At 42.0% G+C, this 22002-nt stretch overlaps 1 protein-coding gene and 1 long non-coding RNA gene across 2 annotated transcripts; both read left to right on the plus strand.

Annotated features, from left to right (window-relative positions):
- The first annotated feature begins 1900 nt into the window (after positions 1-1900).
- CTSC (cathepsin C) lies at positions 1901-21370 on the plus strand. Its single transcript, XM_083840365.1, has 7 exons — positions 1901-2151; positions 3529-3674; positions 13611-13777; positions 14216-14371; positions 15977-16092; positions 19342-19473; positions 20209-21370. Exons 1-7 carry the CDS (start codon positions 1989-1991, stop codon positions 20709-20711), a joined length of 1383 nt encoding a protein of 460 aa, XP_083696491.1. The 5' UTR covers positions 1901-1988; the 3' UTR covers positions 20712-21370.
- LOC310901193 lies at positions 3681-13220 on the plus strand. The gene is made up of 2 exons (XR_014585628.1): positions 3681-7986; positions 8204-13220. It is a non-coding gene; the product is annotated as an uncharacterized lncRNA (long non-coding RNA).
- Positions 21371-22002: the final 632 nt, after the last annotated feature.

Here is a 22002-nt window from a genome sequence, read left to right on the forward strand (position 1 = left end):
CAAATTAAAAAAAAAAAAAAAAGCTCAGACCTCTCTCTCTTTAATACCCATAATAACATTATTGACCAATGCAGTCTCGGTGAAGTGAAACAGCATTTGTTTTCTTGTCTGTAACACGGGAAATCCTGCTTTTCCTCCCAAATCAATGTTTCAAGATCCTCAGAAGACTGTCCCCCCAAAAATGACATGAATTTTTGTCTCTTTATCACCCTGAGTATGAACGTATGTTAGCTGGTTGTTCTAAGAGTCAGCAATAAAATGTTAAATGAATCCTTCCATAAAAGGTTGAGAAGGTGGCATAAAAGCAAAGGGATGGACATAAAATAACATATTGCTTGAAACTGTTAAAATTTATTGACTTATTTCTAATCTCCTGATTTAAACTATTATGAAAATAAATAGATAAATAAAATCAGGATGTTTCTAGTTTAGCTCAGAAGTAAGTTTTGTCCCTGCCCATGGTAGAGGGGTTGGAACTGTGTGATTTTAAGGTCCCTTCCAACCCAAACCATTCTATGATTCTGATTTAAAACTAAACTGTTGAGATCAGTAATAAGAGTATCTATCATGGAGATTTATACCAGTTTAGCAAAATTATTTTAAATTTACATCCGTAGTTAAGCTAGTGCTTCATTTTCATAGCAAACACAGTACTATAGGCATTTATTGTTCCCCTGAGAGAGGCTATTTTTTATATAACTTTGTTTTTAATTAGGGTGTATTTACTCATCAGAGAGTCCTTTAGCCTTCTTGGTTGTATGTATAACTTTGGGGATGTGAAAGTATGTACATCCTGAATCTGGAGAGGCAGCAAAACAAGCGCCACTTCAAGTGCATACTCAAACATGCACTGAGAGGCTCAGTTTGGTGGAAACATCTCTGCCCTTTGACAACACCCATGCTATGCAAAGAGTCTGGTCACTGGACCTGCAAGAATTTGCATGTTACTAAGTCTTACACCTTCTGGGGGATTTTTCTGCATTTTTGCAGGCTACGGGCTGGGGTTGACTGCCGCAGGTTTCTGGGGTCCCACATCCCATGCAGGACTGGTGCTGTGTGGTTTTCTGGCCACAGTGTGCAGCTGGTGCGGAAACCCTGAGTCACCTTGTACAGCTAAAACCTGTGGCAGACCAGTGGCCTTGTCCTCCACAGCTGCAAGACTCCTGCCTGAAATAACACCAGGGACCAAGCCTGCCGGCCTGTCCCTCTCTGCCAGGACTTCTCTGAGTGCGGAGGCCTTGGCTTGGATTTTGGGGCAGGGGCTCCAGAGATGACATTGCCCTTTACAGGGGAGGATGCCCTTCAGGGGAAAGATACTGTCTGGGGAGGTGAATGGGCTTTGGGGAGGACAAGGCACTTTGGAGAGAAGGAGGCACTTTGGGGATGAGGATGCTCTTTGGGTAGGGGGACTCCATTTAGGAGAGAATGGCATTGGAATGGGTTGCCCAGGGAAGTGGTGGAGTCACCATTCCTGGGGGTGTTTAGGGAAAGGTTGGACATGGTGCTTAGGGGCATGGTTTAGTGGGTGATATTGATGATAGGGGGATGTTTGGACCAGATGATCTTGGAGGTCTTTTCCAAATCTAATGATTCTATGATTCTATTTGTGTGGGCAATGCCTTTTGGTGAGGCATTTGCAGGGGAGACTGTCTTTTGGGCAGGACACTCTTCGGGGAGGAGGACTCCCTTTGGACAGGTTATTTTGAGGGGTCAGAGACGCCTTTTGATGAGGAGGACACCCTTTGCAGGGGAGAGGACGTCCTTTGAAGACAAGGTCACTCTTTGGGGACGATGTCCCCTTTCAGGGGGTGCCACACACCCCCAGGCAGCCCCCCAGAGCTGGGGGGCAGGTCCATAAGCCCGGCCCCTCAGCGCAGCACGACCAGGGGCGCTCCGGGGCGGGCCCAGGGAAGCGGCGGGGCGGGGAGGCCGCGGCTCCCGCGTCCATTTTAAGGGCGGCTGCAGCGGGCGGCGGCGGGCGCGGCGCCATGGCAGGGTGGGCGCTCTGGGCAGCGGCCATGGTGCTGGCGGCGTTGCCTGCCGAGCTGGTGGCCGATACCCCGGCCAACTGCTCCTTCGCCGACCTGCTGGGCGCCTGGCAGCTCCGTGTCTGGCGGGGGGGCGGCCGACACGGCAACTGCTCCCAGGCGGGTGAGAGCGCGGCGGCCCCGTCCCGTTCCCCTTTTCCCCGCCTGGGTGGATCCGGGTGTGGGGGGCCCCGGGTGTGGGTGGGGGTCCCCTAAAGCTCGGTGGAGGGGTCCCGGAAAGCTCCGCGCCGCCAGGCCCGAAAAGCGAAACTGGCGGCGAGGAAGCGGGTGTCTGCCTCTGGTGTGTTTGCTTGCAGCCGGCCTGTTTGCTCAATTTTTTTCTTTTTTTTTGGTCTGTTTTTCTCATCTGGGGCTATTTCTTGTAGCCCTCGGCACTTAGTTGCCAGCAGAAGCTCGCTAGCAGCGTGTTATTTAAGGTTTTCGGTTTATAATACCCGCTTTGGCAGTAGTGGGCCCCCACATGCTGCCGGTTTTGCCAGAGCCTGTGGCAGCGTGCAGAGGTTGGTGCTGAGCTCCTGACAGCTGGGCTTGAGGCAAAAAGGGGCTGATCTGAATTAAACTGTGTGAAAATTAACCTGTCTTGCTCAGGGTGACCACTGTGGCCAGCCCTGTTACAGCACTCCCCTTTTTGTTGTTGTTTTGATTTATTCTTGCATTATTCTTTCCCTTGTATATTTTGGATTCACCTAGACCTCTCTGTTTTTCTACTGCCTCATGCTGGTTTGCTTCCTCCTTCACAGCTCCAGATGTCTTTCCTCTCAGCTCAGCCTCTCCTGAAAGTGGCTCTTAACAAAGTGGCTCTTAAGTGGCAAAGTGTGTTGTTGCTCCTGGGCTACACCCATGTCCCAGGAGGCTCGCAGCTGTAAAAGCTCAAGTCGGATAACATCAGGAGAAGTAAAAATAGCATTCCTCTTGAGAGCGTAATAGTAGTGAGGAGCTATTACTTGATTATTATTTGACAGTATTATTGTAAAAGTAGTTAATGCATTGCATCTAAACTGCCTGTGTTAGTTTGATCAGACCAGGCAAGTGGCAGGTGAGAACATGGGAGGTGATACTGGACCTGGCAGGGTTTGGAGCAGTGGTGTGAGGTAGTGTGGTGGCTGATACCTGAAACCAGATGTTTCAGAGGAAGATTTGTCACTGCAGACACAGTGTCTTGAGTGACAGAGCATCCAAGTCCTACGTAGCTGTGTAGCAAGTTACATTTAAATAAGCTGATGTTTTCCTGTAACAGCTGTTTGCTACTGCTGCTGTTAGTAATTAAATGTGCAAATACTGTCTAGCATTGCAAAATGAACATGTTTGCAGTGATAGGTAAGTGAGGTCTGTGAGGCGTGTTTGCTTAATGCCTTTTTGCAGGAGGCTTTATACAGCAAGTGTATTTTAGTGTATTTTGGGAAAAAAATATTCTGATATGCTCTTTACTCTTTCTTATTTTAATTGTAATCTTTGCAATAATGTTCTTTCTTTCTTGCAGGGCCTGTGGAAAAAACAGTACTTGTGAATCTTCAGAAGTTAGATGTGGCTCAGGATAGTCTGGGCAATTATGGTTTCTTCACTTTGGTTTACAATCAAGGCTTTGAAATTGTGCTAAACAACTACAAGTGGTTTGCATTTTTTAAGGTGAGTTAACTTGTGGTCTGCATCAGTGACTGTTGCTGAAAGGTCTTTACTTGTTTTTCTGTTTAGTTGCTGAGTGCCACAGTAGAGAAGTGAGAACGCTTGTTTCTCTTTGCCTGGATTACCAGACAAGTGGCTGTTTTTTTACATTAAGAACAATCACAAATGTTTGTCAGTGGCTGGGTAGAGAGAAAAGAGTAGAAGAGGTATTTGGAAAATCTGGTAACAATGCTGCAGCTTCTGCTTCTGGGTGTGCTTACTTCAAGTGAAGACCTTCATGAAGCTAACTTTCACAGTGGCCTGGGAAAAATAGCTTTGTCAGTTTTCTTCCTGACATCTTGCACTCAAATGAAATATCAAACGTAATTGCTTTTATCTTTCCTTAAAGATGTTCTCAAACTTGTGAAATGTACCCTCCTCACTGTAGAAAGATCATCTGTCCTCCATGTTGGAGGATTTCTAGGAGCTGTAATTCTTATGTCAGAGTAAGCCTTATATTGTCAAGGAACCTTCCTACCCCTTATAATTCTTCCTTTTTTTAAGTAATACTGTGTTCTCCAGTCCCTGTTAATGACTTCAGATCAAGCTGAAAACGACTAGTAGTCAGGGGATAGACTAGTGAAGACCCACTTGCTAAGGAGCACTCTGCTGGTCAGCTGAGGAATGATGTTATGAATCAGAAAGGTGGCTTTAAACAGTCTGCAGGGTGACTTGTGTACTTGGCAGACAGTGTCTGAGCAGTCCTGCTGCACAGAACATGTGAGTGCAGCCCTCAGCAGGAGCAATGAATATGTTTCTTGGTTATTTTAGAAGGTGTGATCCTGTGTTTGGTTTCAGATGAATTGATAGTAAACACCCAGGCCTTGTCCAAGCATAAAATCTCTGAACCTTGGCTAGTCTTAAGGAGGGTAAAGAAATGACTTCAGTTTCAAATTGGTTTTCTGGGAGCAATTGTGGATAGTTTATTTCACAGCAGCTATTTTCAAGTCAGTGTTGTCAGATGTTAAGAAAAGTGAGTGATCTTTTCTTCTGGGGAGCCATAGTAATTTCTATTCAGTAAAGATAAATGAAGCTCTAACTGAACTGTAGCTTCCTCCATGTCTATTGGAGGCCATTTAAGTTAAAAAGAAAGGACAGTGTAGGTTGTTGTTTTAAGACTGTCAGTGGTGTTTTTTACACGTTAAAAAAAAATGTAACGTTTTATGCAGAAGTTTTACTATTTTAAAACAGAGTCTTATATTTGAGCAAGAGCAAAGTTTGAGAGAGAAATACCCAAATGACTTTCTCTCATCTGTAGATATCATCAAGATAGCGACACTAAACTACCATGATACATATGCCCCAGATTGGCAGGTGATACAACAAAAACTACAGACAGTGAAGAGTGCTCTAATTGGGCAGATTTTCCTCTGAAACTTCTCAGACAGGGACACTCTGCAAGCTTTCCTACAGTGGGGGAGTGCTCACCTGAAAAGTTACAGGAATTGCTGCCTCTGTGAGGGTAGTGGACCACTGTATGTTGTAGTAATGCCATATAAAGCCTGAATTTATGAACATCTCCAGCAGCTGGAATTCGGCAATCATTGCTGTCCTTGGTGGGTTCATAGAATCAAAATTAAGGTTGGAAAAGACCCCCAAGATCATCTAGTCCAACTGTCCCCTCTACCATCAATATTACCCACTAAACCATGTCATCTTAGGAGAGGCAGTTTGACTGACAAGTGGGAATCCTGAGGCTGATACCTTACACTGAAATGCAGTTGTTTCACAAGCCAGTAGGGTAAGCAGTTGAGGAAGTGTTGATTATCAAACTAATTCTTTAATGTGATCTGTTTAATCACAGAAACAGTGGCCTGCTCCAGAATGTTAGGCACCAACTTGAAGGCACTTTAGAGTCTCTGAAGGCTTTATTTACTACTACTTTTCACTTGTGAAATATCTTGTTGGAAGATGAGGTCTAAATCAAGTGACCGATAAGTGCTGATTTAGTCTTCCTTGGCATCTATGAAAAGGAAGTACTCTGATAAGAGTGCTGTTAAGCAATATATCAAAAATAGTAGAATGCCCCCAAAAGGGGGCGAAAGGGATTATGAGAATTCTAGGAGGTGTAACTAAAGAGTGGCTAAGGATACTTGGTTTGTTCAGCTTAGAACGGACTGAGAAGTGACCTCGTTGCTGTCTATAGCTTCCTAATGAAGGGAAGCAGAGAAGAGAGGTAATGATCTCTTTTCTCTGGTGACCAAACAATAGGATACAAGGGAATGTCATGAAGTAGTGTCAGGCAGGGGTTGTTCAGATTGGTTATTAGGAAAAAATTCTTTACTGAGGTGGTGGTTGGGTTCCTAGAACAGGCTCCCTAAGGAAGTGGTCATGGTCCTAAGCCTGTCAATGTTCAACAAGTGTTTGGACAATGCTCCTTGATATTATCCAACTCTTAGGTTCCCCTGTGGAGCTATGAGTTGGACTTGATCCTTGTGGGTCCCTTCCAAATGAGGATATTCTGTGATTCTATGACTTAGTTGTCATAGAATAATTTGGTCTGAAAGGAACTTCAGGACATCTTAAGATCCAATTTATTCAAAAACAGAGTCAAATACATGTCTGAGTATTAGTAATGCATGTTACCTTGCATTTCATGAGCGTGAATGTGTCTTAGTCTTTTGTAGGTAAAAGGGTTCATTGTTAGTTTTGCAGTTGCTTTTGATATTGAGAAATCGGAAGCTTGTTTGTCCCATTGTTTAGTGGTAGGGATTCCATCAGCTAGATGTGCTTAATTTGAAGACTTGTTTCCTTAAAAATTACAGAGAGGATTAGAGCCCAAGTCATTTACCCTCTGTATAATCTTTCATTCCTGTTATTGCTGTAAAAGAAACCACAGATTACCAAAATGGAAGTGCAATGGCTAAAGAAGCATGAGGAAATAGAGCAGCACTTAGTAAATGCATTTTTTTTTCCTGCAGACAGCTAGTTGACTTTGGGCAAGAATTTGTCATACTGATCGTCACCAAACTTATTTCACAATTGTCAGTGGGCACTAGAGTAGAAATAGTTCTTTACAAGCTGCCTGACCTTATGACATATATTTTTTTTTATAATCCAGTCAGTTGTATTACATATGAAATAGAAATACAAAATATCTAGTCCTGATAAAAACTGACTTTTTTTTTTTTTCCCCTCAAATGCAATTTACACTCTTCTAGGATTGATTCCATTGTCATCTACTATAAAACTTTCTACTATAAAGCTTCTAGGGGAAAATAATATACTCAGTTCAGTGCACACTTAGGATTTTTTTTTTTTGAGGAATGATTGCTTATTGTTTAAAATAATCCTAAAATTGCACCTGAAATAACTTAACCATAGCAGATTTCATTTGCTTAGTGATGGTCATAATCTAGCAGTCCTTGGAGTAAAATAGGGTGAACTAGAAAGCTAATTAGAGATGCCCTTCCTACCTGGAAATGGAGCAGTGGAGCAAGAGGAAAGCATGAAAGCCATTTCTTAGAATATTGCTTAGCCTTGATTACTATTTAGAATGTGGTAAGTCGTTAGACACAGTCCCTTTGGAGTTCATGGAAGGGAAGAATTATCAGTCTGTTAGCACTCTTGCTTTATAGCAAGTAGATACAGAACTATTATGTCTAATACAGAGTAATTGCATATTGGTTTTTGCTACTTGATAAAATTACTTAGTTTTACTCTGAAATAACTTTCCAGTTTACTCACTGTTCTGGAGTTACAGATTATGGTTTGACCTTTTTGGTTCATGAACAGTTTGATTTTGATTTCCAAAAGAAAGATCTCATATTTATGAGTTACTTTGGAAGAGAAATGTAGTTTATCCTAGCATTTCAATAATTTAGACTATTTCCCACTTTTAAAATGCCTTTTTTTTTTTTTTTTTTAATATTTCAGTTGTTATAATGCGAAAATACAGAAAATAAAACTCTGAGGCTGGTCTCATACCATCCTTTAAGACTTCTGCTCTTCTGAAAATGCTTACAGAGCAGCCATAATACAAAGTTTGCACATCTCCTTTCATGGCTGTGGGTTTGGGCTTGTCAGGAAAGTATTCATTGTTTAAAGTTTGCTCATAAATTTGAAGCTCTGTTTGCTGCACTGAAGTTAAATTATGTGGCTGAAAACCCAATTGTAACAGAACAGATAAAAAGTATCCTGACTTACTTACTATGATGCTTTAGCACTTTCTTCATATTCTGCCACTGAGTTGAAGACAGAGATGCTGGGCTAAATGAAGAGTCGTATTTCAGCCAATACAGTACTTCATGTGTCTCAAGCATAGAAGTTCAACAAGGTACTAGCTGAACTTGCAGTGTATTTTTGCTTAATGTTAAAGAATCAAACTTTTAATAAATAAAAACAATGCTGTGGGCATGTCTAAACTGTGGCTTTAGCAGAGCTACTGTACTGTATGGGTACAGTCTGTTTGATAATGCACGTTTCAGTTAGTTTTTCTAGTAGTCTTTAGTTCTTGTGACTTACTAAACAGCCACATACTCAAACTTTTGTAGGACCTCACAGACTTTACAAGCTATTTGTTCTTTCACCGGGAGACTATGGGCAAATGACTTTCAACACAAAAGGAGTGGATTGGGTGAGCTCACCAATGCATTTGTTTTCCGCAGATTGCTTTAATAGAATAAGTGAATAAGCGCTAGTGGTATTTTACTTCTAACTATTCTTTTGCATAGACTTGTCTATCTAGACTTTCCAAGTTAAATGCAGTTTTTTACTGGATTCATGCATTCAGCTTGTCAAAAGTCATGGATGCTCTGCTTGGTGTTTGTTTGCATCACACAACTTGTTTGTTTATGGGATTGCTCACTTCTTATTTAATGTGTGCTGCTGAAACAGCACACGTGCTGAACTTGGATGTGAAGTAAGTGTGCCGACTCCTGGCAGAAGCCTTAGCTTGTGCTTCTGCTGGATAATGTAAGGATTCTGTATGGCTACACAACATGCAAGGCTGTAAAGTGTTTTTCAAGTGATAGCAATAGAAACAGCAGTGGAATAGTATAAAAAGCTAGAGTGAGTCTGAAAGGAAGATTGAGGCCTATTTGTTTCAATCATTTGATGTGTGATAAATACTACAGGAGACTGCTGCTTTGGAGAGAGAGAGGGAGAGAGAGAGTCTTGTAAAAATCTTAGTTTATCCCGTAAGTGGTATTATGGATGTGAAGGGTGGACCAGTTGGTGGAGAAGGAATTGGCTTGATGGTGGCACCCAGAGAGTAGTGGTCAATGATTCTGTGTCCAGGTGGAGGCTGATGACGAGTGGTGTCCCTCAGGGGTCTGTCCTGGGACTGGTGCTTTTCAATATCTTCATCAATGACATAGGAGGTGGGATCAAGTGCACCCTCAGCAAGTTTGCAGACAACATCATGCTGAGTGGTGCAGTCAATACAACAGAAAGAAGGGATGCCATCCAAAGGGACCTGGACAGGCTGGAGAAGTGGGCCCATGTGAACCGCACGAGGTTCAACAAGACCAAGTGCAAGGTGCTGCACCTGGGCTGGGGCAGCCTCAGACATGAGTACACCCTGAGAGAAGAATTCGTTGAGTGCAGCACTGCGTAGAAGGACTAAGGGGTTCTGGTAGATGAAAGAATCACGGAAATGTAGGGGTTGGAAGGGACCTTGAGAGATCATCGAGTCCAACCCCCCTGCCAAAGCAGGTTCCTTAGAGCAGGCTGCCCAGGTAGGTGTCCAGACGGGCCTTGAATATCTCCAGAGGAGGAGACTCCACAACCTCCCTGGGCAGCCTGTTCCAGTGCTCTGTCACCCTCATCGTGAAGAAGTACTTTCGGATGTTGGTGCAGAAATTCCTGTGCTCTATCTTGTGGCCATTACCCCTTGTCCTGTCCCCACAAACCACTGAAAAGAGGTTGGCCAAATCCCTTCGTCTCCCACACCTCAGGTATTTATAAACATTGATAAGATCCCCTCACAGTCTTCTTTTCTCCAGGCTGAACAGACCCAGGTCTCTCAGCCTTTCCTCATAGGGAAGATGCTCCAGGCCCCATATCATCTTTGTTGCCCTCCACTGGACTCTTTCCAGGAGAGGCTCAACATAAGCCAGCAGCATGTGCTGGCAGCCTGGAAGGCCAACTGCAACCTGGGCTGCATCAACAGAGAAGGGTTCAGCAGGTGGAGGGAGGGGATTGTTCCCCTCTCCTCTGCCCTTGGGAGGCCCCACCTGGAGTGCTGTGTCTAGGTCTGGGGCCCCCAGCACAAGAAAGATGTTGACTTGTTAGAGCGGTTCCAGAGGAGGGCTACAAAGATGATCAGAGGGCTGGAGCACCTCTCCTATGAAGAAAGGCTGAGAGAGCTGGGGATGTTCAGCCTGGAGAAGAGAAGGCTCTGGGGAGACCTCATTGCGGCCTTTCAGTACTTGAAGGGGGCTTACAAAAAGGGTAGAGAAGGACTCTTTGCTTGGGTAGATAAGCATAGGACAAGGGGGAATGGTCTTAAACTAAAAGAGGATAGATTTAGACTAGACATTAGGAGGAAATTCTTCACTGTAAGGGTAATGAGGCACTGGCACAGGTTGTCCAGAGAAGCTGTGGATGCCCCATCCGTGGAGGTGTTCAAGGCCAGACTGGATGGGGCCTTGGCCAACCTGATCTAGTGGGTAGCATCCCTGCCTATGGCAGGGGGGTTGGAGTTAGATGATCTGTAAGGGTCCTTCCAACCTGAGCCATTCTATGATGATTGTACTATTTCTGACTTCTGAGTTGTACTTAAGGGAAAAAAAAAGGCTTTTTCGTATTAAAATGTTACCACCACTCCAGTTGAAAGAGGTAGATTATAGACTATTCCACTACACAAGGTACTAAGCTTTTTCCAGACTTTCTTTGACATTTCCCTCTTGCAGCTTTTCCTCTATTTCCCACCACACCCAAATCTTTTTAAAACTAAGGAATTCTTGATGAAATAAGCAATCCAGACAAGTGATAGTAATTAAGGATAGTAATCCTTTCTTTCCTGTTTGGGAGATTTAAAACTGAAAGACAATTTTAAACAATTTTACCAACACTAGAATTACATTTAGGTTATGTCATGATGACCTACACAAGCAAGACTTTAATATACCAAAAAGCTTACCTAGGTTCAGGTATCTAATAGCAAGCCTTGAAGTTGAGGTACATGAAATCTTCTGAGGTTAGGATTGGAATTGTTTAGCTAACTTCTGGCATTAGATGAAGTCATGTGAGATGTCTCACTAGAAAAAATAAGTGTTTGAAATGGAATTCAAGTTTCATGTTTTCAAGTCTTAGAATTTGAACCGTGAATATAGTTTGTCTTTTCTACAGGATTTGTTCCGATACAGTCAGATTATGTTGGATTGAGTGTACTTGAAGCTGCAAACGTGTGCATTGGCTGATGAACCTATCATACGGCATGGCTGCAGTGGTCTTCTATCACTTTAATAAAAAAAATAGAAAAAAGAGGAAACCGTGTTTGTAAGACTGCAGAGGAAGTGGATTCAGTAGTAGTTCAGCAATTGCTGGTGATCACAGCTGCATGGCTGTTATCCTCTGAAGCACGTTGTTCTGCTGGGAGTTCTGCAGCTGTGCTGGTGTGCCAGCAGCTCTGGTAGTTCAGCACCATAATTCATATGCAGCTGAGCTGGTGATTGTGCAGCCAGTGGTGCTGCACTGGACTAGCACTCCTGAAGTTGCTCACGCCTCTGTCTGCCTGTGCTTTGAGCAGGCATACCCAAAGCAGATCCTCTAAAACTGGTGCTCTCAGATTTGCTAAATCTAACCTTGTCAGAGCTCTTCTCTGATCTGAGTATGAAATCCTACTTGTGGTTACCAATGAAATACTGATCTAATTGCGTACCCTTTAGTAGTAAGCAGTTGGTGTCATTCTTATGGCAGCAATGACTTTGCAATCTCAGTTTAGCTCTTCTAATGTGTGGCTCATTTGGGAGTTAGCTGATTCTAGGAATTAAGCACAAATGCTGTTTAATGACAAATGTTGTTTAACAATGGACAAACAAGGCGAGTTGTAGTTTCAATTTGCAATTTGGCTGATAACTCACTACCTGTTTTCTCAGTGTGGATAAGTCCTAAATCTGTTCTGCTTGTTACGAATTAATATTTCCTGCGTGCTAGACAGGATCTGTATCTGAATGGTATAGAAAGCAGGCCTGTTCCTTGAGTATTTTTCAAATATTCAGCTTCAAGGCCAGTGGTCATCAAGAATGGTTGTGCATAGTCTTGTTTAAATCTAGGTGATTCTGTGTAATTCTAGGTGTGTTAGGTCACCCTGTTTGGCAAGGGGGTGGTTGGACTAGGTGCTCTGCAGAGGTCCCTTCCAACCTCAACCATTCTGTAAAATCAGGCAGCTTTTAAGAAAGGCGAGTAGGTATTCATTTATACTATCGTGTAGAACCAAATAAAGTGCTTTCACAGTAACTTACTGATGCAAAGTCAGTAACTTTTTGTTTGTGTATGTATATTTCAGTAATGGTGTTGTGAAGAGGGTATTTCTCAAAAGTTATCTCTGGACCTTGCCCTTGTATTTGGCCAAGTGTAGTTCTGCCTCGTATTGTGAAATCTCTTTCTTCACAGTAAGATGGGATGAACAGAACAAAATAACAGCTCAGCCTTTTAGTGCCTGATCAACAACCATGCTTGTTTTTCTAGACAAGCACGGATTTAGATGTGATGCCTCTGCAACCTCCAAACTGGGGACAAAGTAAACTCCCATTGTTCTAAAACAGTCAGAGGATTAAAACCTTTAATTTTATGCTTCTGATTGATAGACTTAATTATTTCATTGTCTTCTCCTTCAGTTTTCCTATAGAACTGTCATAGTCACAAACTTCCGAGTGCACAAACTTGCTATGTGGTCTATCTTGAGGCGTTTCCATTGCTGTAAGCCACCACCTTTTTCACTGAAGAGGCTGAGCAGCATTTTGTTGAAATACAGCTCCAAATCCATATACCGTTTGTACATATGAAACTTGAACAGGATGAGATTTAATGAAGTCTCCTTGGATTAGGAAAGTTGGATTTCATTGAAGTAATCTATGATTAGAAAAGCAAAGGTAAAGCTTTTGTAGTATGAATTTCCAAGTTTAGGAAACTTTTCATGCAGCTGGGTAGCATGTTAGTTGTAGGTTTCGTATGCAGAAGTACTTCACTGAATAGATTCGTTTATTGTTATTCTTCAGTAGTGGAATGAAGACCCATGGCAGAATAAGGAAGCGTTAGGACTTGGGAATTCATGCTTTAGTAGCACTCTCCTCACCCCCCCAATTCCTATTGAGTTGCACTCAATGGGTCATCCTTTTCTTACTGGCTTATTTTGGTAGCTCAGGTGAAACTGGTTCTTTGTGCTCTTTCACCACAGTTCAGACTTCAAGCAGTTGCAAAATGTCCCACCTTCAGCTGTGACTTCTAAAAGAGAAATGCTCTAATTTGCCCTGAGACGTTACTATGTGAGGAAACCGGCCGTTCTCCCTGCATTTACTTTTCAGGCTGCCATGGGTCTTGGTTTCTTCTAACATTTGCAGCAGTCTAGGGTTACTTTTGATTAGATATAGACGTAGTGCAAGAATCCACAGGGGCCTTGAAGAGAAGAATAAATGTTAAGATGTCTGTTACACTTTATCTAGAAAGTTTACTGGTCAACCCAAAGAATTACTATGCATTAGTTGATACAAGTACTAATACGTGGTTTGATGTTAAAGGTGCAAGTCACAGTCCTTTAGCAAGTTGATAAAGATTGTTTTGTTTTACTTGCCTGATGTTCTCTTCATGCTTTCTTTTGAAATCAAAGATGATGGTTGATCTAGAATGTTTGGCCACTTCCTCTGAAACAGAACAGAAAGCATCTGGGTGGGTAGGGACCATTGGTATGTTAGCAAGTGCATGTATTTAACACAACATAACCTCTTCACATTACAGTATAAAAAGGAAGGCCAGAAGGTAACCAGCTACTGTAATGAAACTCTACCAGGCTGGGTACATGATGTACTTGGCCACAATTGGGCTTGCTTCAGTGGACAGAAGATTTCCTCATCTCTCTCAGATATTCACGTAAACCAGCTACCTCTCCAGAAACCCCAAGGAAGGTAAGCAACAGATAAGTGACCTTTCACTGGATAAAATATTTGGTAACTGTGCTTCAGGTTTCAGCAGAAACCATATGGATCGATTCTTTGGCTGGGGATGAAGCTAATGCCAGTGATAATGTTGGAATAAACCATGAATGTACAAAGACAGGGGAGGCTGTGCCAGTCATATCACACAGATGCTCCTTCAGTCTGTGTTTTCCTGCAGTTACCGTTGAAGCCCAATTACAAAACAGGCATGTCTAAAAGAGATGGTTGTATCCTGCCAGTTATAGCCTGTCTTAAATTTCAGAAACCTTGCTTTGATCCAATGATTGCGTATCTCCTTGTTAATACATAGCAGAAGACTCTTCCAGAATTAGAGCCTTCTCCATATTTAGTGTGGAGATTTCAATCCCAGTCCTTTTCTTATCATGCTATTTCATTTCTTGTTTGCAGACTTTCAAGCAGACGCTATGTGCACAACTTTGACTTCGTAAATGCTATCAATACTCAACAGAAGTCCTGGAGAGCAACAAGATACAAGGAGTATGAGAATCTTGCCCTGGAAGAGCTAACTAGGAGAGCTGGGGGTCTCTATTCCAGGACTTCAAGGTACTGCAGCCTTTTGCTTTCTCATAAAGCTACATCCACTGCTGCCGAAAATCTGCTTATATTTATCTTCACCTTTCCTAGCTGGGTTTTGGCTTGTAGTTCAGATGTTTAATGTTTCAAGCCCTTCATCTCACTTTCATAGAGTGCCAACATATTTCACCATTTGAATGACTGTTCTTAGCATCTGTTGTCTCAAGCAGTTGTGACAAATGGGGTTACCCACCCTTTAATCTTGCCCAGTAACTTGCTAGTGTGTTCATACCCACAGAGAAGTAGGGACAGTGTTAGCTGCAATCTCTCACACCTGTCTACCCATCAGTAGTTTGCCATAGCCTCGAGCCTGTGCATGACAGTCTTCCTGGTTCTCCTAGTTCATAATTGCAATTAAAAAGCAGTATTCTGTTACTAAACACAAATAATAAGGTTTTTCTGAGGGAAGTTCTTGGTTACTTTGGCAACTTGCCTTGCCAGCAGCCAGGGTACTCGCTGCTGGGAGTGTAGTGAAGTAGAATGAAGTAGCCTTGTGAGTATATTTAAGGTCTTGCAGGTCACATGACAGAGTTGCAATAAGAATGGATGCATGGTCCTCCTTTATATCATTCATTAATGTGAGAACTAGAGTTCTTTGATTCAGAGTTTCCCTTTGGCTATTTTACCTTTATATTTTCGCATTTTCCACTTTAATACTGCTGTGGGTAGAATGCTACTGATTCTTCCAAGCTGTGTCAATTATATGTTTTTGGAAGAAGTTCATACAATACAATAACTGACTTGCATGGGAGGATTGTGCAGATGATCATGATGTCATTTATAGACAGATATTTCCTTGTAGGTGGTGTTAAATACAAAAACCTCTTTGGAAACTGTTGCACGACGCAGTCCTATGACAGTGTTTTGCCCTGCTAATGCTCTCAGAACAGGCTCCAGTGCCTGGTGTTTGTGAATGGCACTTGATGCACGACGTATGGGACAAGCATCAGGTTGTGAATGCCGAATGCAGGGAGCTCTTGGCTTGCTGATACATGAGCATCACTTGGCTGCAAGTGGTAAATGAGGACAAGTAGCACTTAGTGCTGCTTTAATAGTCACAGTAAAAACTTGCTCCAGGGAAGTCTCTTGGGCAAGTGGGACTGCAGTTATTGAAGTGTTGGTGTAAGCCATGACACCGTGTCTGCAATTAAACAGTCAGCAGTTGCTGTCAATGCATGCTGCCGAGGCGAGGCGCCCTCTACAGATGGAGATTCTGTATACCTGGTTGTAGAAGAGAGATCAAATAGCTGTTGCAGAGCTACATTGCTATGGTTGCTGAGAGTTACCTTGGTGCTTCTGATTAGTTCAAAAGTATTTGACCTAACCAGTTTGTAGATGCTTCATAATACAGTTCACTCTGGGAGGGATTGAAGTAGGTCTTGCATCCTGCTGAAACTAATCTTTTGAGATTGACGCCCACTCAGCATAGATGGAGACTATTTCAAACCACTTAGTGTGAAACTAAGCAACCAGTAGAAGCTGGAAGATGACAACAGTGTTACATGATTGTTTCCTTACCTACTGTGATATGTTACTAAGAAGTATGTTCTCTCTTTTTTTTTTTTTCTTTTTTAGACCAAAGCCAGCACCTCTAACACCTGAGTTACTCAAAAAAGTTGCAGGCTTACCAGAATCCTGGGACTGGAGAAATGTGAATGGTGTCAATTATGTCAGCCCTGTTCGGAATCAAGGTAAAACAAACAAACAAACAAACAAAAACCTCTGGATGAAATGCTCTAGAGCTCCTTAGATATACTCTGTATCCTGCTGTTAGCAAGATCTTACCTCACTTTTTTTAGTGTCCTGTAGTTGATAGATGGCATCTTTACTATGAGTAATTTGTGGAAACTGGGTGGAGTCCTGGCTGGCAACACTCTGCCAAAATAGTAGGTGCTAGTGGTGGGTGGCAGTGCTGTTATCCAAACAACAGGGTCTTTTGCTGGAGTGAAAGCCGACAACCATAGTGCTCTGCATAAAGACAGCTGTCAAGACTTGTCCAGATAGTCACAGTCATGGCTTTCTGCATGCTGACAGAACTGATGTACGTTTAATTCTTTACTTAATTCCTTCTGATGGCAAATTAGCACACAGCTTTAATGAATAAATCCATGAAAATTGTTTATGCTGCCCCCAAATCGTATCACTATGTTAACTTTAGGAGTTATTTAAATGGCTAGTTGAAAGAAGAACTGTTGGTTGCTATGAAAAATATGTATGCTGATAGATATATAATACCTGTGGAAAAACAATGTATTAAACATACTAAAATGGTGTTCTTCTATTCTATAGGCAGTGCTTTTACAGCATTGTGATGCAAGATACCTTTTCTACCTCTTAATTAGACACCTATACACTGGAAACCAGGTGTGGACTTGTTGTGGTTTAACCCGGCTGGCAGCTAAACACCACACAGCCGTTCGCTCACCCTCCCCCCTCCCTCTCTGGGATGGGGGAGAGAAACGGGAAAGTGAAGCCTGTGAGTTGAGATAAAGACAGTTTATTAAGACAGGAAAATAATAATAACAATAATAATAATAATAGTGATAGTGGTAATAGTATTAACAATAATAATGTGTAAGAAAACAAGTGATGCACAATGCAATTGCTCACCACCCGCTGACCGATGCCCAGCCTATCCCCGAGCAGCCGGCCCCCCACCCCGGCCAGCCACCCCTATATATTGTTTAACATGACGTCAGATGGTATGGAATACCCCTTTGGCCAGTTTGGGTCAGCTGTCCTGGGTCTGTCCCCTCCCAGCTCCTGCTGCACCCCCAGCCTGCTCGCTGGCAGGACAGAGCAAGAAGCCGAAAAGTCCTTGGCCTGGTGTAAACACTGCTCTGCAACAATTAAAACATCAGCATGTTATCAGCGCTCTTCTCATCCTAATCCAAAACATAGCACCCTACCAGCTACTATGAGCTACTTAACTCTGTCCTAACTGGAACCAGGACAGGACTAAGTTAATACGTCCCTTTCCTATATTTACAAACAAATTTGCATATGCTGGTAGTTATCCAGTTACAGCTTTTAGTGGAACAGAATACATTCCCCACCACCATGCTAATGCTACTTAAATTACTGGTCCTTGATTTATGGTTTAGTTCTTCTGCCAAATTCTGCCAGCTAGTTTCCTGGTAGCAAAAGAGTAGAAAGGCTTGTGCATTCTTTGTATAATACCTCAAGATGTGGCAGGCTTCATGCAACTAGAATTGTCTCGTATTGTAATACTTACTGCTAAGATGGTAGCATCCCTACTATATAGTCAAAGCTGACTTATCAGGTTGCTTACAGAGCATTAATGGCCTCTTTAAGCCAAGAAATTTGTCTTCTAGAAGATAGCCCTGTCATTGTTTATCAAATTTACTAGGGGAAGAGGAGGGAAACGTACAGATTTTGTTAGCCTTAGAGTTCCAATTTCTATGAGTTTCTGTAAGCTTTTTTTTGCAGATCCAAGTACATGGAAAGCCTGGTCAACTGATTCTTCACTAGGTGCCCTTCTTACCCCTCATCATTTAACAACCCTTCATGTTGAGTGAGTGGAATCTGATATGGCCGAAGCTTTAGTTGACTCTGGAAGAGAATTTCTAGAAAGCCTCAGTAAAGCAGCTACTCTTGCAGCTATGTTGACTCTGCTGATAGTGTAGTTTTCACATTAAGAGCCTCACAAACACCCCTGTGGTAACAGTTTAAAAAAAAAAAAATAGTAACTGCCCCTACAGACTTTCAGGTTGAAATAACTGCATTTGGTGTGCAAAGTATGCCAAAAATACAAGAGTTTTCTGCAGCACAGCCCATCTTGTATGCTGTGACTGTACGATGAGTGGGAGGTACCTTTCACTGCTTCAGTTAGCCCTGCTGGGCAAAAAGTATTCTTGTTCAGGCTGATTTTTGCCCCTCTTCCTCAAAGATGCATCTAACTGAATAAAGGTGCAATTTCAAAGTCTTGCTTTTGTAATAGCTCTGCTTTTACACACCTACACAGTTCAGGAAAAAGTATTTTGTTTTGTTCCTCATGCCTCCCTCCTTTTCATAGCTCTGCAATACTTGACTTTCCAACTGTCAGAAAACAAAAGGAAATCGGGCACCTTGGTGACAATCAGTAGATAAAATAGGACCTCATCCAAGTAATTGTCCTTTCCTGTGATGTTTGTTATTCTACTTCCAAAGGCGTTTAATGTGTTACAGAAAGTTTCTAGGGAGTGAAGAGGCCTAAAACTAGAAGCAATACTAAATTTTGATTCAAAGGTAGGGAGACTTAGCTCACTGCCAGGCAACAGAAGGGAGATGTAAGTGTCTCTGAAAAGCCAGCGTACAAATAGATGTCCTTGGTAAGTAAGGGGAATGGGATGAATCCATTATATCAAACCCAGTATTTACACCACTAGACTCTCCAAAGTGAGTTATTTTATGGGTAGTTCTAGAGGTGGAATACTTTCAACAGAAAGTTACAGCATTAAATACATGGATAGGCTGAAATAATCTAGAACAATATCAGTATTCACTTAAAATAGTTCACTGTCCCTTAGCAAATGTGCAACGTAAAAGGTTATAGTCTGAGGCAGTAGGTTGTGAGCCTTCTCTGCTGTAACATGGTCTCTGTAGCTGCATTTTGTGTGAATAGCATGGATGTTAAATGATATTGCTGAAAAGCACTCAGGAGCAATATATCATCTCTTATTCTGGAATAAATTCAGTGTTTCTTAAAAAGTTGCTAAAAGTGTTTTGAACAGAACTGCTTACATGCTTAATAGCTAAATGTATATTTAAAGTTCTTGTGCTGTCAGTGTTCAACTTCTAATCACTTTAAGATGGTCTTGCAGGTTTTGACTCTTCTCAGTGCACTCAAGTAATAGCAGTACCCGAATGCAGGTGACTCAACTTGTTTATGTTACTGTCTGCTCTTCATGTTTTGTTTTTTTTTCTGTTTCTCTCCTCAGCCTCATGTGGTAGCTGTTATGCGTTTGCCTCCATGGGCATGCTGGAAGCAAGAATACGTATCCTCACAAATAACACTCAGAAACCAATCTTTAGTCCCCAGCAGGTTGTGTCTTGCAGCCAGTATTCTCAGGGTAAGTACACTAGTGTATATGAAGTTAACTTTCAATAATAATGACAGTGCAGAAGTATATTAATAATTTCCACACCTTTCTATGACCTGTTATTCTGACAACAGAACCAAGTCACCTGGCAGACTATATTTTAGTACTTGTTTTGAAAGATATTAAATATTCCAGAGTTGTCAGCCCACCTTGCATAGAGGTGGCATTGAACCAAGAGTTCATGGCCCCACACTAAGGATATTATCGGATTTTAAGTAGATCTACCTGAGAGATGGAGAACAGAGATCGAAGGAACAGGGCTAAAACACATCTAGGTTCCAATGCATGCCTAGAAAGAGGAACCAAATATCCCAAAAGCATATTCAGAGAGAGGGAACATATGGGGAGGGGGAGATGAGCAAAAGCAATGACTAAGGCTTCAAATTTCCAAAGGAAGGATGGTACCCCGTATATGACAGCTTTTTTACAGCATGTAACTAACTTCTGTTCCTGATGGGGTGTCAGGAGCAAATGGATGAGGAGGTGGTCCATGCATTTGTGTTCCTAGTACAGCTCCAATGTGCTCTGAATTTTATTTTGTGTGTTTTAGAAAGATAGCTATATCTAACTGGAATACTAGGATTATCAGAGTCACTGCAGCTTGTGTTCAATACTGTAATCTGTAAGTGTTCCAAGATTTGAGTAGGAAATTCTCCTATATCAAATAACTCTGCAAGGGAATTAACCAGATATTTTTTTCTTTAGGTTGTGATGGTGGTTTCCCATACCTCATTGCTGGGAAATATGTCCAAGACTTTGGTGTGGTGGAAGAGGACTGCTTCCCTTACACAGCCCAAGATTCTCCATGTCTGTTCAAGCGTAGCTGTTACCACTACTACACTTCTGAGTACCACTATGTTGGTGGTTTCTATGGTGGCTGCAATGAAGCCCTGATGAAACTCGAGCTTGTTCTGGGTGGGCCAATGGCTGTTGCCTTTGAAGTTTATGATGATTTCATGCTTTATAAAGAGGGAATCTACCATCACACTGGGCTGAAGGATGACTTCAACCCTTTTGAACTGACTAATCATGCTGTCTTGCTGGTGGGCTACGGTAAAGACCCCAAAAGTGGTGAGAAGTTCTGGATTGTCAAGAACAGTTGGGGCACCTCATGGGGAGAAGATGGTTACTTCAGAATCCGCCGTGGCACGGATGAATGTGCAATTGAAAGCATTGCAGTGGCTGCAACTCCTATCCCAAAACTATAAATGCGGAAGTGTTCATCCAGTGCCTTTGTCTGAGAAGCAAATTCCCAGCCATAAGAACATACCATTGTGTTTTTTTAAGAGACTATGATTGAAATCTGTACCCTAGCTTAAACACGAGAGCTTTAATAAAATTTTCCAGAACAGAGACAACAGTTTTCCTGGGAGAGAGTATGAATACTGTAAGCTCTTCTGTGTGTACTGTAGGCTTCCTCTCTGGAATCTGACAGTAGATCACCTAGAATGCAATTGCCATTTTGCTAACGGTGGTGATGGTTATTCATCATTAGATAAACCTTTTTGTTTCAGTCACCATTTGCGTTTTCTTCCATGGAAAATCTTGCAGTTCAGATATCAGAGGGAAGCAACTGCTATGATAATCTGCAGCTACTCTGAAAGGACACTGTAGTGCCTTATTTCTCAGAAATCATGAAGTCACTGCAATTTAGAACTTAAGTGTGCACTGGGGAGAGAGTGGGCAATTTCATTGATTAAAAGGAAATTTTAAAGCTTTAAGTGTCCTGCAAAAGCTGCAAGTTAAATCCTTATGACAAAAATCAATTCTGTGTTTTGGGCTGTTACTAAATGTTCCAGTTCCAGATTTTATTGCTGTGCTTTGCAATTGATCATCTCAGAGTTCAATAAAAAATACCCCATTCCAATAGGAGTTTGTACTTGTGGAATTAGTTAGTTCTTTATTTCTGTGACCTATCCTAAGTTTTGAACTTGTTAAGAACTTGTTCCTTTAGCAGGATGTAAACTGATGGGGAAGGAGGATGAGAGGGGAGATGAACTAAAAATCATCCAAGTGAGACCAAGGTTCAGCAACACCAGGCAAATTTGGCAATGCCAAGCAAGATTGTCCAGGAGCCTGGTAGTCCTTGCTGTGGATAAGGGACAACTTGTTAGTTGGAACTGGCTAGTTCCTCAGTAATCTCTGTTCATCTCTTGCCTTATTAACTTTAAATATGCAGAGTAGAAGAATGGCATTGAGGAGGGGGTTGCAACACTTGGAATGAGCCATTTCTTTCTAGATGAAACTTAACAACAGTACTTAGGTATTGCAGTACTGGTCTTTGTTGTTCCCATCAGTAGGTATGAGTGGCTTACAGGTGAGGAGACCTTGTTTCTTGAGTAGAAGATAACTTCGGTAATCTGCTACAACAACTAATAACTAAAACAGTATTTTATATATATATATGTATAAAATACATCCTTGTTTTCCTTTTTTTTTTTTTTAAGGGCATGGGGAACTTTATAAATGCATTGCTTGTCTGTTTGTAATCAAAATGTT

Source organism: Anser anser (genome assembly GCF_964211835.1).
Source record: "Anser anser genome assembly, chromosome: 1".
NCBI classification, from domain to species: Eukaryota; Metazoa; Chordata; class Aves; order Anseriformes; family Anatidae; genus Anser; species Anser anser.

Bases quoted from the DNA above. Each gene is read 5' to 3' on its own strand.
- CTSC (XM_083840365.1), top strand. From the start codon at position 1,989: ATGGCAGGGTGGGCGCTCTGGGCAGCGGCCATGGTGCTGGCGGCGTTG. The intron at 2,152-3,528 runs GTGAGAGCGCGG...TCTTTCTTGCAG, and splicing joins CGGCAACTGCTCCCAGGCGG to GGCCTGTGGAAAAAACAGTA. The intron at 13,778-14,215 runs GTAAGCAACAGA...TCTTGTTTGCAG, and splicing joins CTCCAGAAACCCCAAGGAAG to ACTTTCAAGCAGACGCTATG.